Below are 13,140 nucleotides of genomic sequence, written 5' to 3' on the forward strand. Positions count from 1 at the left end.
AGTTTCTCTGAAAATCTCATAAATTTTTCTATTTTGAAGTCTGCTTATTGGTCTCTGATTCTATGACACTGATTTTTTAGATTCCACATATAAGTAAAATTGTAAAGTATTTGTCTTTCTGTGTCTAGTTTATTTCACTTAGCATAATGTCATCCAGTTTGTATGAAAGGATATATTTTAACATTCTCACCACAAAAATGAGTTGGTGATGGGATGGCTATGTTAATTACCTTGATTTAATTGTTTTACAAAGCATATACCGATCAATAGCACACTGTACCCCATAAATATACACAATTATTATTCATCAATTAAAAATAAATTATTAAAATGTAATGTGCTTATTAGTTTGGGTTGATCTCTCAGAGAAAAATGGGAAAATTCTTTTTTTCTTCTTTTTTTTTTTGAGACGGAGTCTCTCTCTGTCACCCAGGCTGGAGTGCAGTGGTGCAATCTTGGCTCACTGCAAGCTCCGCCTCCCAAGTTCACGCCATTCTCCTGCCTCAGCCTCCCGAGTAGCTGGGACTACAGGCGCCCGCCACCATGCCTGGCTAATTTTTTTGTATTTTTAGTAGAGACGGGGTTTCACTGTGTTAGCCAGGATGGTCTCAATCTCCTGACCTCGTGATCCGCCCGCCTCGGCCTCCCAAAGTGCTGGGATTACAGGCATGAGCCACCGCGTCTGGCGAAAATTCTATCTCAATCTCACTATATTCAAAAAGGAAGTCTCTTGCCTTTTTTAAAAAAAAAAAAAATTTATTGCCTATATTTAAGGTTCACCACATGAAGTTATGAGATACATGTAGACAGTAAAATGATTAGTATAGTGAAACAAATTCACGTATCCATCATGTCACACAGTTACCCATTTTCCCCTCTCTGGCAAAAGCAGCTATAATCTACTCATTTAGCAAAAATCTTGAATACAATACACTTTATTAACTATAATCCTCATGTTGTAAATTAGATCTTTTATCTTAGTTTATTTTCCCACATATTCTGAGCTTTTCAGCTAGCAGAGGATGAGAGGGACAAGGTGGTGGTGGCCCTGGGCATCTCAACCACGAGCAAGGTGAAGGCATTGAGGTGATGGAGGAGGTCGAGTGAGGGACGGCCTGGGGACTTGCCATGGGGCTTTGAACATAAACGGTTTAAAATGTTAATGTGAACTGAGTGAACTGATACCTCCCCTGCTGGGACATATCCTTATAGGAACTCATGGAGCCAGAAGCTGGGACCAACAGGACCGCTGTTGCTGAGTTCATTCTGCCGGGCCTGGTGCAAACAGAAGAGATGCAGTCTGTGGTCTTTGTGCTCTTCCTCTTTGCCTATCTGGTCACAATTGGGGGCAACCTCAGCATCCTGGCAGCTGTCTTGGTGGAGCCCAAACTCCACACCCCCATGTACTTCTTCCTGGGGAACCTATCAGTGCTGGATGTCGGATGTATCACTGTCACTGTTCCTGCAGTGTTGGGTCGTCTCTTGTCCCGCAAGTGCACAATTTCCTATGATGCCTGCCTCTCCCAGCTCTTCTTCTTCCACCTTCTGGCTGGGGTGGACTGCTTCCTGCTGACCGCCATGGCCTATGACCGATTCCTGGCCATCTGCCGGCCCCTCACCTACAGCACCTGCATGAGTCACACAGTCCAGAGGATGCTGGTGGCTGCATCCTGGACTTGTGCCTTCACCAATGCACTGACCCACACTATTGCCTTAACTACCCTCAACTTCTGTGGCCCCAATGTCATCAATCACTTCTACTGTGACCTTCCACAGCTCTTCCAGCTCTCCTGCTCCAGCACCCAACTCAATGAGCTGCTGCTCTTTGTAGCAGCAGCCTTCATGGCTGTAGTGCCCTTGGTCCTCATCAGCGTGTCCTATGCCCATGTGGTAGCTGCTGTGCTGCATATCCGCTCTGCTGAGGGCAGAAAGAAGGCCTTCTCCACATGTGGCTCCCAGCTCACTGTGGTGGGCATCTTCTATGGGACAGGTGTCTTCAGCTACATGAGGCTGGGTTCAGTGGAATCTTCAGACAAGGATAAGGGGGTTGGAGTTTTCATGACTGTGATCAACCCCATGCTGAACCCACTTATCTACAGCCTCAGAAATACTGATGTTCAGGGTGCTCTGTGTCAGCTACTTGTGGGGAAGCGATCACTGACCTGAGAGATGACCTCCTTTCCTGCCTTTTCTGGACTGAGGAAAATTTCCCAAGAAGACAGTAACCAATGAACCTTGTTTATAACCATTATTTCTATCTCTTGATGCCTGAGGAGTGGTGTTATGTGTTTGGCCTACAAGGAAACCCTACATAATTCATTCATTTATTCATTCGACAAATATTTATTAAATTACTTCTATGATCCAGACAATCTTCTAGGGCACTGGGGAGCAAAATGGACAAAAGTCTCTGCACTCAAGCAAATCACATGCTATAAAGGTAGGCTAAATAAATAAATAAGCATCATATATAGTATACCACATGGTGATACACTCTATAGAAAAAAGCTAGTAAGACAGGAAGACGTGAAGTTAGCTTCTGCCAACCAAGACTCTTGGGCAAGTTGCTAACTTGTTTTGGGCTGTGCCCACTTTCTCAGTAGAGTTGAAACCTTGGCAGCACTTTGTGCCTGGGCAGCAATGTCCTACAGGAAAGGGCCACTTAACCCCAGCCTAGGTAACCAAGAATATCACTGCAAAGTTTCCTTCCAGAGGGATGTGCGACTCCCTCCAGATCAGAGTGTGGAAAGGTATTTTGAACCATGGGCCCAGTGCCAGGAATCATTTCATTCTGCTGTTCACCTTTCGCCTCCCATAAAATCAGTTCCCTCTCTTTAGTACCACACGAGAATCCCATAGGATGATCAGGCAACAGGTGGGGTCTAGAGAAGGAAAGAGCTACTAAATAAAAACTAGGTTCATACGTACATGATAGACCTTAAGATCAAAAAAGGAATGTTCTATTTCCATCCCCTGTGGTATCTTTCTCTCTTATCTGATAAGTCATCTTCCTGACACATTCACTCTTTTTGAAAGAGTAAGCATTTATGTTCCAACCAGGCCCTTGGAATTTTGTTGTAGAATACCCAATACAGCATTCTCCTCCAAAGCCTTACTTTTCTATCCCAAACCTTCTAGCCTGAAAATACACATCCACAAATGCAGTCCCTGGGAGTGATACCTCTTTCTAACTTTATATTATTAACACATCAATAGCACTGCAACCCAGAGCACTTCCTCATCTTGATGTCTATCCAGGCTTCAGCCCACTAATTCCTGATTCTCTCCAGCCTTCCTGGGAAGACTGTTTACCATGTCCTAGCAACTCTACTGTCCTTTTGCTGTGTCATCCCTAAAACTGTACATGGGTGCACCTGAACCTTGGCTTCTCTGTTATTTCCTCTTGGGGCTGACTGGAAGGATGGGCTGAAATAAGGATGTGAAGAAAATATATGAGAGTGGGAGGTAGGAAAGGATTGGAGCGGAGCAATGAAAATGAAATGAGTATATTGAGAGAGATGGGACAGGATGATGAGCAAAAGTGGTGAGAAGGAAGGATGGAAGTAATGAGGAAGATGGCGCAATGAGAGAATGGGAAGAGAGAAGTGTGTCTCTTTGCTGATGCTCTTGGTTGTCAAGATATTTTAAGGTTAAAGAACTTGAGCTTCCCTTAAGGGCAAAGTTCTTGTGAATGAAAATCAGGGACACAGGTTGTAATCACATCATTCCTACTCATCCACTGCTCTGTCATCTTAGAAATTTCCTTACCATGGTTGGGCTGGTGTCCACCTGTACCGTAAAGGACTGGGACAAGGCTTTCTATCCACAGTTCTTCACATTTAACGATCTCTGATCATAACAGTCTGAATGAACTTCTCCCTGGGTCTGAACACATCACAAAACATTTTGAGAGCATTACCACCACCATTTCCACCCCTCCATCTACCCCGTGAGCATCTCACATTTGTCTCTGACCCCCAAAGATCCCAGGTCCTGGCACCTCCTGCTGGACATTCATCCTTTCCTGCATTCCACCTGTCCTCCAATACTAAGGGTTTCCTGAACAAGTGAGAAAGGTGTATTTCCCTTGGGAATTTCTCTCATTGTGCTCTTGAATGTAAATATACTTATTTTAAAATGCTTCAGAAATATTGTACCTGACAGTGGAAACATTCAGACAGTATTATACTGTCAAGTGGGAAATAAACCTTACCAAAAACCTCATCAGAGTTAACTCCTCTTAAGAATTTAGTGAGTGGGCGTGGTGGCTCATGCCTGTAATCCCAGCACTTTGGGAGGCCGAGGCGGGCAGATCACTTGAGCTCAGGAGTTCGAGACCAGCCTGGCCAACATAGTGAAACCCTGTCTCTACTAAAATACAAAATTAGCCGGGCGTGGTGGTGGGCACCTGTAATCCCAGCTACTCAGGAGGCTGAGGCAGGAGGATCACTTGAACCTGGGAGGCGGAGGCTGCAGTGAGTTGAGATGGCGCCACTGCACTCCAGCCTGGGAGACAAGAGTGAAACTCCATCTCAAAAATAAATAAGTAAATACAATTAAATTAAAATAAAGAAAGAAAAAAAGAATTTGGTGTTTATTCCCCCACAGATTTCCTGTATATATGATATGCCTATTTCACATCAGTAGAAACATACTGTTCTGTGGTCTGCTTTATGTTTTTCCTAAATGTTATACAGTATAATCTTTTATATGACAAATACTACAATTTTGCGTTATCTCTTTTAATGATGACACAGTCTATCATTAAACATATAAACTATAATTTATTTAATCAAAACTCCACCGATATCACTTGGGTTGTTTCTAATTGTTTTGCAATAACAAATAATATTGTGATGAAGATCCTTACAGGGGTATTTTTCAAAATTTATGTAATTATTTTCCCAGGATTAATTCCCACGAATAACTTTATCAGATTAAAGGAAACGCAAACAAATATAAATTTTAAGATACACATGCACAAACATATACATGTCTTAATTTTTAAAACTTTTGGGCCAATTTATAGATTTGCTATGTTATGATAGTGTTTGTTTACCCACATCCCTCCCATCAACGGTTGTTATTAAAAATTTTTTCTCGATTTTTATAACCTGAAGGTTGAGAAATTGCAGTATTTTAATTTGAATTTTTAATTTCTTTTTTCATTACTTTTACTTTTATTTATTTAAGTAGGTGCCATTTATTGAGTACTTAAAAGGTGCTAGTAAGTGCTCTATCCACATTACATAAGACAATTCATTTAGGCCGGGCGCGGTGGCTCAAGCCTGTAATCCCAGCACTTTGGGAGGCCCGAGCGCGGCGGATCACGAGTCAGGAGATCAAGAACGCATCCTGGCGAGCGCGCGCGAGGTGAAACCCCGTCTCTACTAACAAATCACAAAAACTAGCCGGGCGTAGTGGCGGCGCGGCCTGTAGTGCCCAGGGCTGCTCGGGAGGCTGGGCCGGAGAAATGGCGTGACCCCAGGCAGGCGGAGCTTGCAGTGAGGCTGAGATCCAGCCGCGAGCGGTGGCACTGCGCAAGCCTGGGCGACGAGCGAGACTCCGTTCTCAAAAAAAAAAAAAAAAAAAAAAAAAGACAGATTCATTTAATCCTTAAAGTCATTCTTTGAGCTATCATCCCTATTTTACAGACAAATTGAGGGATAAAAATGAATCCATATTCTCATTTTATATCAACCAAATATCTCAATAATTGCTCATCAGCACTGATTAACAAATGATAATCAACATGTTCAATATTTGGTATTTCATTTACCTTACAGGGCATTCTCTTTTTTTTAACTTTTATTTTAAGCTCAGGAGTACATGTGCAGGTTTGTTATGTAGGTAAATTTGTATCATGGTGGTTTGTTGTACAGATTATTTTGTCACTCAGGTATTAAGCCCAGTACCCATTAGTTATTTTTCTTGATCCTCCCCCTCCTCCCAACCTTCACCCTCTGACAGGCTCCAGTGCGTGTTGTTCCCCTCTATGTGTCCTTGTGTTCTCATCATTTAGCTCCCACTTACAAGTGAGAACATGCAGTATTTGGTTTTCTGTTCCTGAGTTAGTTTGCTAAGGATAATGGCCTCCAAGCTCCATCCATGTTCCTGAGAAGGATATGATCTCATTCTTTTTATGGCTGCATAGTATTCCATGGTGTATGTGTACCCTATTTTCTTTATCCATTCTACCATTGTTGAGCATTTAGGTTCATAGCATGTCTTTGCTTTTGTGAATAGTGTTGCAATGAACATAAGGGTGCATGTGTCTTTATGATAGAACTACTTATATTACATTGGGTATATACCCTGTAATGGGACCGCTAAGTTGAATATTTCTGTTTTTAGGCCTTTAAGGAATTGCCACGCTGTCTTCCACAATGGTTGAACTAATTTATGCTCCCACCAAGAGGGTATAAGCATTCCTTTTACTCTACAACCTCACCAGCATCTGTTATTTTTTGACTTTTTAATGATAGCCATTCTGACTGGAGTGAGAGTATCTCATTGTGGTTTTGATTTGCATTTCTCTAATGATCAGTGATATAAGCTTTTCTTCATATGCCTGTTGGCTGCACGTATGTCTTTTTTTTTTTGCAGTGTTCATTCGTGTTCTTTGCCCACTTTTTAATAGGGTTGTTTGTTTTTTACTTGTAAATCTACTTAAGTTCCTTATGGATTCTGGATATTAGATCTTTGTCAGATGTAGAGTTTACAAAAAGTTCTCCCATTTTGTAGGTTCTCTCTTCATTACATTGATAGTTCCTTTTGCTGTGCAGAAGCTCTTTAGTTTAATTAGATCCCATTTGTCAACTTTTGCTTTCATTGCAATTGCTTTTGGCATCTTCATTATGAAATATTTTCCCATTCCTATGTCTGGAATGGTTTTGTCTAGGTTGTTTTCCAGGGTTTTTATGGTCTCAGGTTTTATATTTAAGTCTTTAATTCATTTTGAGTCGATTTTTGCATATGGCATAAGGAATGGGTCCAGTTTCAATCTTCTGCATATGGCTAGCCAGTTATCCCAGCACCATTTATTGAATAGGAAAGCCTTTCCCCATTGCTTTTTTTTTTTGTCAGCTCTGTAGAAGATCTGATAGTTGTAGGTGTGCAGCCTTATTTCTGAGTTCTCTATTCTGTTCCATTGATATATGTTTCTGTTCTTGATCCAGTACCATGCTGTTTTGGTTACTATAGCCCCGTAATTTAGTTTGAAATCAGGTAGCATGATGCCTCCAGCTTTGTTCTTTTTGCTTAGGATTAGATCTTTTGGCTATTGGGGCTCTTGTTTGGTTCCATATGAATTATAAAATAGTTTTTTCTAGTTCTGTGAAAAATATCATTGGTAGCTTAATAGGAATAGCATTGAGTCTATAAATTGCTTTGAGCAGTATGGCCATTTTAATGATATTTATTCTTCCTATTTATAAGTATGGAATGTTTTTCCATTTGTTTGTGTCATCTCTGATTTCTTTGAGCAGTGTTTTATAGTTATCCTTATAGAGATCTTTCACCTCCCTGGTTAGCTCTATTCCTAGATATTTCTGTGTGTGTGGCAATTGTAAATGGGATTGCATTCCTGATTTTGCTTTCAGTTTGACTACTGTTAGTGTATCAAAGTGCTAATGATTTTTGCACATTGATTTCATATCCTGAGCCTTTGCTGAAGTTGTTTATCAACTGAAGAAGCTTTTGGGCTGAGACTATGAGGTTTTCTAGATATAGAATCATGTCATCTGCAAAAAGGGATAGTTTGACTTCCTTTCTTCTTATTTGGATGCATTTTATTTCTTTCTCTTTCCTGATTGCTCTGGCCAGTACTTCCAATAGTATGTTGAATAGGCGTGGTGAGAGATGGCATCCTTGTCTTGTGTCAGTTTTCAAGACAAATGCTTTCAGCTTTTGACTATTCAATATGATGTTGGCTGTGGGTCTGTCATAGATGGCTCTTATTATTTTAAGGTATGTTCCTTCAATACCTACTTTATTGAGAGTTTTTAACATGAAGGAATGTTGAATTTTATCCAAAGCTTTTTCTGCATCTATTGAGATAATCATGCAGTTTTTGTCTTCAGTTCTGTTTATGAGATGAATCACATTCATGGATTTGAGTATGCTGAACCAACCTTGCATTCCAGGGATAAAGTCTACTTGATCATACTGGATAAGCTTTTTGATGTGCTTCTGGATTTGATTTGCCAGTGTTTTCTTGAGGATTTTTGCATTGATGTTCAAGGTTATTGGCCTGACTTTTTCTTTTTTTGTTGTGTCTCTGCCAGGTTTTGGTATGAGGATGATGCTGGCCTCATATAATGAGTTAGGGAGGAGTCCCTCTTCCTCAATTTTTTGGAATAGTTTTAGCAGGAGTGATACCAGCTCTTCTTTGTACACCTGAGAATGTAGAGAATTCAGCTGTGAATTCATCTGGTCCTGGGCTTTTTTTGGTTAGGAGCCTATTTATTACTCACTTAATTTCAGAGCTTGTCGTTGGTCTGTTCAGGGATTCAATTTCTTCCTGATTCAGTCTTGGGAGGGTGTATATGTTTCAGGAATTTATTCATTTCTTCTAGATCTTCTCATTTATGTGCATAGAGGTGTTCAAAATATTCTCTGATAGTTGTTTGTATTTCTGTGGGGTCAATGGCAATATCCCCCTTGTTGTTTCTGATTGTGTTCTTTTGGATCTCCTCTCTTTTCTTCTTTGTCTAGCAAGCAGTCTTTATTAACTTTTTTCAAAATCCAGCTCCTGGATTAACTGATTTTTTTAATTGTGTGTGTGTGTGTGTGTGTGTGTGTGTGTGTGTGTGTGTGTGTTTGAATCTCCTTCAGTTCAGCTCTGGTTTTGGTTATTTCTTGTCTTCTGTTAGCTTTGGGGTTGATGTGTTCTTTTCTTGAGACAGAGCAAGACCGGAGTGCAGTGGTGCATCTCGGCTCACTGCAAGCTCTGCCTCCCAGGTTTACGCCGTTCTCCTGCCTCAGCCTCCCAAGTAGCTAGGACTACAGGCACCTGCCACCATGCCCAGCTAATTTTCTGTATTTTTAGTAGAGACGGGGTTTCACCATGTTAGCCAGGATGGTCTCGATCTCCTGACCTCATGATCCGCCTGCCTCAGCCTCCCAAAGTGCTGGGATTACAGGCTTGAGTCACTGCGCCCAACCAGATGTGTTCTTGCTTCTCTCGTTCTTTCAGTTGTAATATTAGGTTGTTCAAATGAGATTTTTCTAACTCCTTGATATGGGCATTTACTGCTATAAATTTCCCTCTTAGCACTGCCTTAGCAGTATTCCAGAGATTCTGATGTGTTGTATCTTTGTTCTCATTCACTTCAAAGAACTTCACGATTTTTGCCTTAATTTCATTATTTACTCAAAAGTCATTCAGGAGCAGGTTATTCCATTTCCATGTAATTGTATAGTTTTCAGTGAATTTCCTTGTCTTGATTTCTAATTTGATTGTGCCATGGTCTGAGAGATTGTTTGTTATGATTTCAAGTTCTTTTGCATTTGCTGAGGAATATTTTATTTCTGATTATGTGAACAATTTTACAGTATGTGTCATGTGGCAGTGAGAAGAATGTGTATTCTACTGTTATTTCAGTGGAGAGTTCTGCAGATATCTATCAGGTTTGTTTGATCCAGTACTGAGTTCAGGTCCTGAATATCTTTGCTAATTTTCTGTCTCGATGATCTGTCTAATATTGTCAGTGGGGTGTTAAAGTCTCCCACTATTATTGTGTGGGAGTCCACATCTCTTTGAAGGTAACTAAGAACTGTTTTCAGAATTGAGGTGCTCCTGTGTTGGTTGCATATATATTTAGAATTGTTAGGTCCTTTTGTTGAATTGAACCCTTTACCATTATGTAATGTCCTTCTTTGTCTTTCTTAATCTTTGTTGATTTAAAGTCTGTTTTGTCTAAAACTAGGATTGCAACCTCTGCTTTTTTCTGTTTTCCATTTCCTTGGTTGATTTTTCTCCATCTGTTTCTTTTGAGCCTATGGGTGTTATTGCATGTCAGATCGGTCTCTTGAAGGTAGCATACCCATGGGTCTTGGTTCTTTATCTAGTTTGCCACTCTGTGCCTTTTAGTTGGGGCATTTAGCCCATTTACATTCAAAGTTAGTATTGATATGTACGGATTTGGTTCTGTCATCATAATGTTGGCTGATTAATTTGCAGACTTGTTTGTGTGATTGCTTTATAGTAGTGTTACTGGTCTGTGTATTTCAGTTTGTTTTTGTAGTGGCTGGTAATGATTTTTCCTTTCCATATTTAGTGCTTTCTTCAGGAGCTCTTGCAAGGCAGGCCTGGTGGTGATGAATTCCCTTAGCATTTGCTTGTCTGAAAATGATCTTAATTTTCCTTTGCTTATGAAGCTTAGTTTGCCCAGATACGAAATTCTGGGTTGGAATTTCTTTTAAGAATGTTGAATATTGGCTCCCAATCTTTTCTTGTTTGTAGGATTTCTGCTGAGAGGTCTGCTGTCAGTCTGATGGGCTTCCCTTTGTAGGTGAACTGACCTTTCTCTCCAGCTGTCTTCAACATTTTTTCTTTTATTTCCACCTTGGAGAATCTGATGATTCTGTGTCCTGGGAATGGTCTTCTTGTGACGTATCTTACTGGGGTTCTCTGCATTTCCTGAATTTTAATGTTGGCCTCTCTAGCTAAGTTGGGGAAGTTCTCGTGCATAATATCCTGAAATATGTTTTCCAAGTTGGTTCCATTCTCCTTGTCTCCTTCAGGGATACCCATGGTCACAGATTTGGTCTCTTTACATAATCTCATGTTTCTCAGGGGTTTTGCTTGTTCCTTTTCATTCTTTTTTCTCTATTCTTGTCTGGTTGTCTTATTTCAGAAAGTCAGTCTTGAAGCTCTGAGATTCTTTTGTCTGCTAGGTCTATTCTGATATTAATACTTGTGATTCCATTATGAAATTCTTGTAGTGTGTTTTTCAGCTCTATCAGGTTGGTTACATTCTTTTCTATACTGGCTATTTTGTCTTTCGACTCCTGCATTGTTTTATCATGATTCTTAGCTTCTTTGGATTGGATTTCAATGTAATCCTGTAGCTCAGTGATCTTTATTCCTATCTACATTCTGAATTCTATTTCTGTCATTTCAGCCTGGTTCAGAACCCTTGCTGGAGAGATGGTGTGGTCTTTTAGAGGAAAGAAGACGCTCTGGCTTTTTGAGTTGTCAGGGTTCTTGCACTTGTTCTTTCTCATCTTTGTGGGCTTATCCATGTTCAGTCTTTGAGGTTGCTGACCTTTGGGTGGGCTTTTTTTTTTTTTCCTTTAATCTTATTTGATGACCTTGAGGGTTGGATTGTGGGATAAGGTGGATTCAGCCAACTGGCTTTGTTTCTGGAAGATTTTAGGGGGCCAGGGCTCACTCCTAACTCCTGAACTGCATGCTCTAACTCTGGAGGACTTGTAATGAGCCTGACTTTGTTCTCTGGGTATTGAGGTTAGGAATCTACTGCACTGGGTGGACCAAGGTGTTCCCAGATCTCTGGTCACTACACTTCAATGGATGGTGTGATCTAAAGCATTTTTTAGTGCGGTGACAGCAGGATCCATCTTCTTTCTCACGTGCCAGCAGCAGCGGTAGTGACAGCATGGTGAGGTGCATGCTTGTTAGCTATGACAGGGTGTTAGTGGATGCTGGGGTGCCTGCCCCCCCATGGGGGTTCACCACAGGGGCAGAGGCAATGCAGCTGAGGGGTGGGGAGGGAGCCCTGCTGGCAACTGTGTGTGTGGTCGTGCTGGTGTTGGTATTGGCCTCAGGGTGGGGTACTGGCAGGTGCAGGTCTCTGTGCCCCACAAGTAGAAGTGGTTGCTCAGGGCAGGGGAGGATCTACTGTCTCTGCACCTAGTTTCACTCCCATGGCAGTGCTAGCGCAAGGGCACGGTGCCAGCAAGGGCAGAGGTGGCTGGTTCTGTGCCTGATAAGGTTCTGTCTGCAATGGCAGATGGCAAGGGGAAGGGGGATGGACTGCACTCCCGCCACAGCATTGGCAGTGTGAGGTGCACACACACTAGTGTGCTGACAGGCAAAGAAAGCAAAACCCACCTGCACAGACACACACCAGCAAAGCAATATGTAGAGCTGCCAAGAGCCCGAGGGAAGCTACATTGTGGAGAGGGAACATGCAGGCTGATGTGTGGCTGTGCAGGCTGCCCCACTGGTCAGGCAGAGTCCTCCAGTGCAGAAGTTATGATATAGGTCCCCAGGTCACTGGAGCCTGCCCTGCAAGCAGGCATGGCCAGACTGGGGCCCCAGGAGAGGCCAGCAGACCAAAGGGTGCTCAGGTTGTACCTGCCCCATCTAATGGGCAAGACCACCCTACCCTGCAGAGTTCAGGATCAACAGTTCTCCTAGGGTGAAAGTCCCCCATGAGAGCAAGTCGAGCCTTGGGGGATGGCCATCCCCGGCCATACTCTACTACAGACACTCCCGCACCAAACTCTCTAGGCTTCACATCAGCTGGCTTGCTGCCCCTACTACTTCTCCAAGCAGCTCTCCCTGCCAGCTTAAGTTCCATGGTGGTCACAGGGTCTCCTCCTGCTGGGGTTCCAGAGGCCCATGTCAAGAGCAAGTTGCTCCTTGCTGGTACCACTCACCTGTTCCCCTGGAGCCACTGGGGGCCAAGAATGAGTCCAGGTACACAGTAGCCCCTTACAGGGTTCCCAGCTTTCTTCCCCTTCAGCCTAGCTTCTGTGTCTTCCCTCCATCCACTCTGGAGATCTGTTAGGAGTACTCCAGTCATCTCCATCCCTCCGTGGCAGCTGTTCTACCTGGTTGCATCTACTTGGCAATCTTTGGTGAATTTTTTATCTGAATTTTGACATCTTTGCCTTCTTTTCCATTGGATTATTTGTTCATTAACAAGTGTTAGGAAATGTTAATATATTACTGATATCAGCCTTTTGTCACGTCACTTGCATTTTCTCCAACTTGCCATTTGTCTTTCAATTTGATGTTTTTTGCCAAATAAATGTATTGCATTTTTATGTAATCAAATCTGTTTGTCTTTTCTCATAATGCTTCTTGATTTTCTGTTTCACTTTGAATGCATATGATTTTTTCTCTCCATGTCAGGCAAGATAAACTAGGTTATATTGCATTAAAACAGC

General features: G+C 41.9%; 1 protein-coding gene across 1 annotated transcript; it reads left to right on the plus strand.

The window, feature by feature from the left end:
* Positions 1-1,170: 1,170 nt before the first annotated feature.
* On the plus strand, positions 1,171-2,166 carry OR3A3 (olfactory receptor family 3 subfamily A member 3). The gene has a single exon (XM_017863587.1). It carries the CDS (start codon positions 1,219-1,221, stop codon positions 2,164-2,166), a length of 948 nt encoding a protein of 315 aa, XP_017719076.1. The 5' UTR covers positions 1,171-1,218.
* Positions 2,167-13,140: the final 10,974 nt, after the last annotated feature.

This window comes from Rhinopithecus bieti, unplaced genomic scaffold (genome assembly GCF_001698545.2).
Source record: "Rhinopithecus bieti isolate Rb0 unplaced genomic scaffold, ASM169854v2 scaffold_70516, whole genome shotgun sequence".
Taxonomy (NCBI): Eukaryota; Metazoa; Chordata; class Mammalia; order Primates; family Cercopithecidae; genus Rhinopithecus; species Rhinopithecus bieti.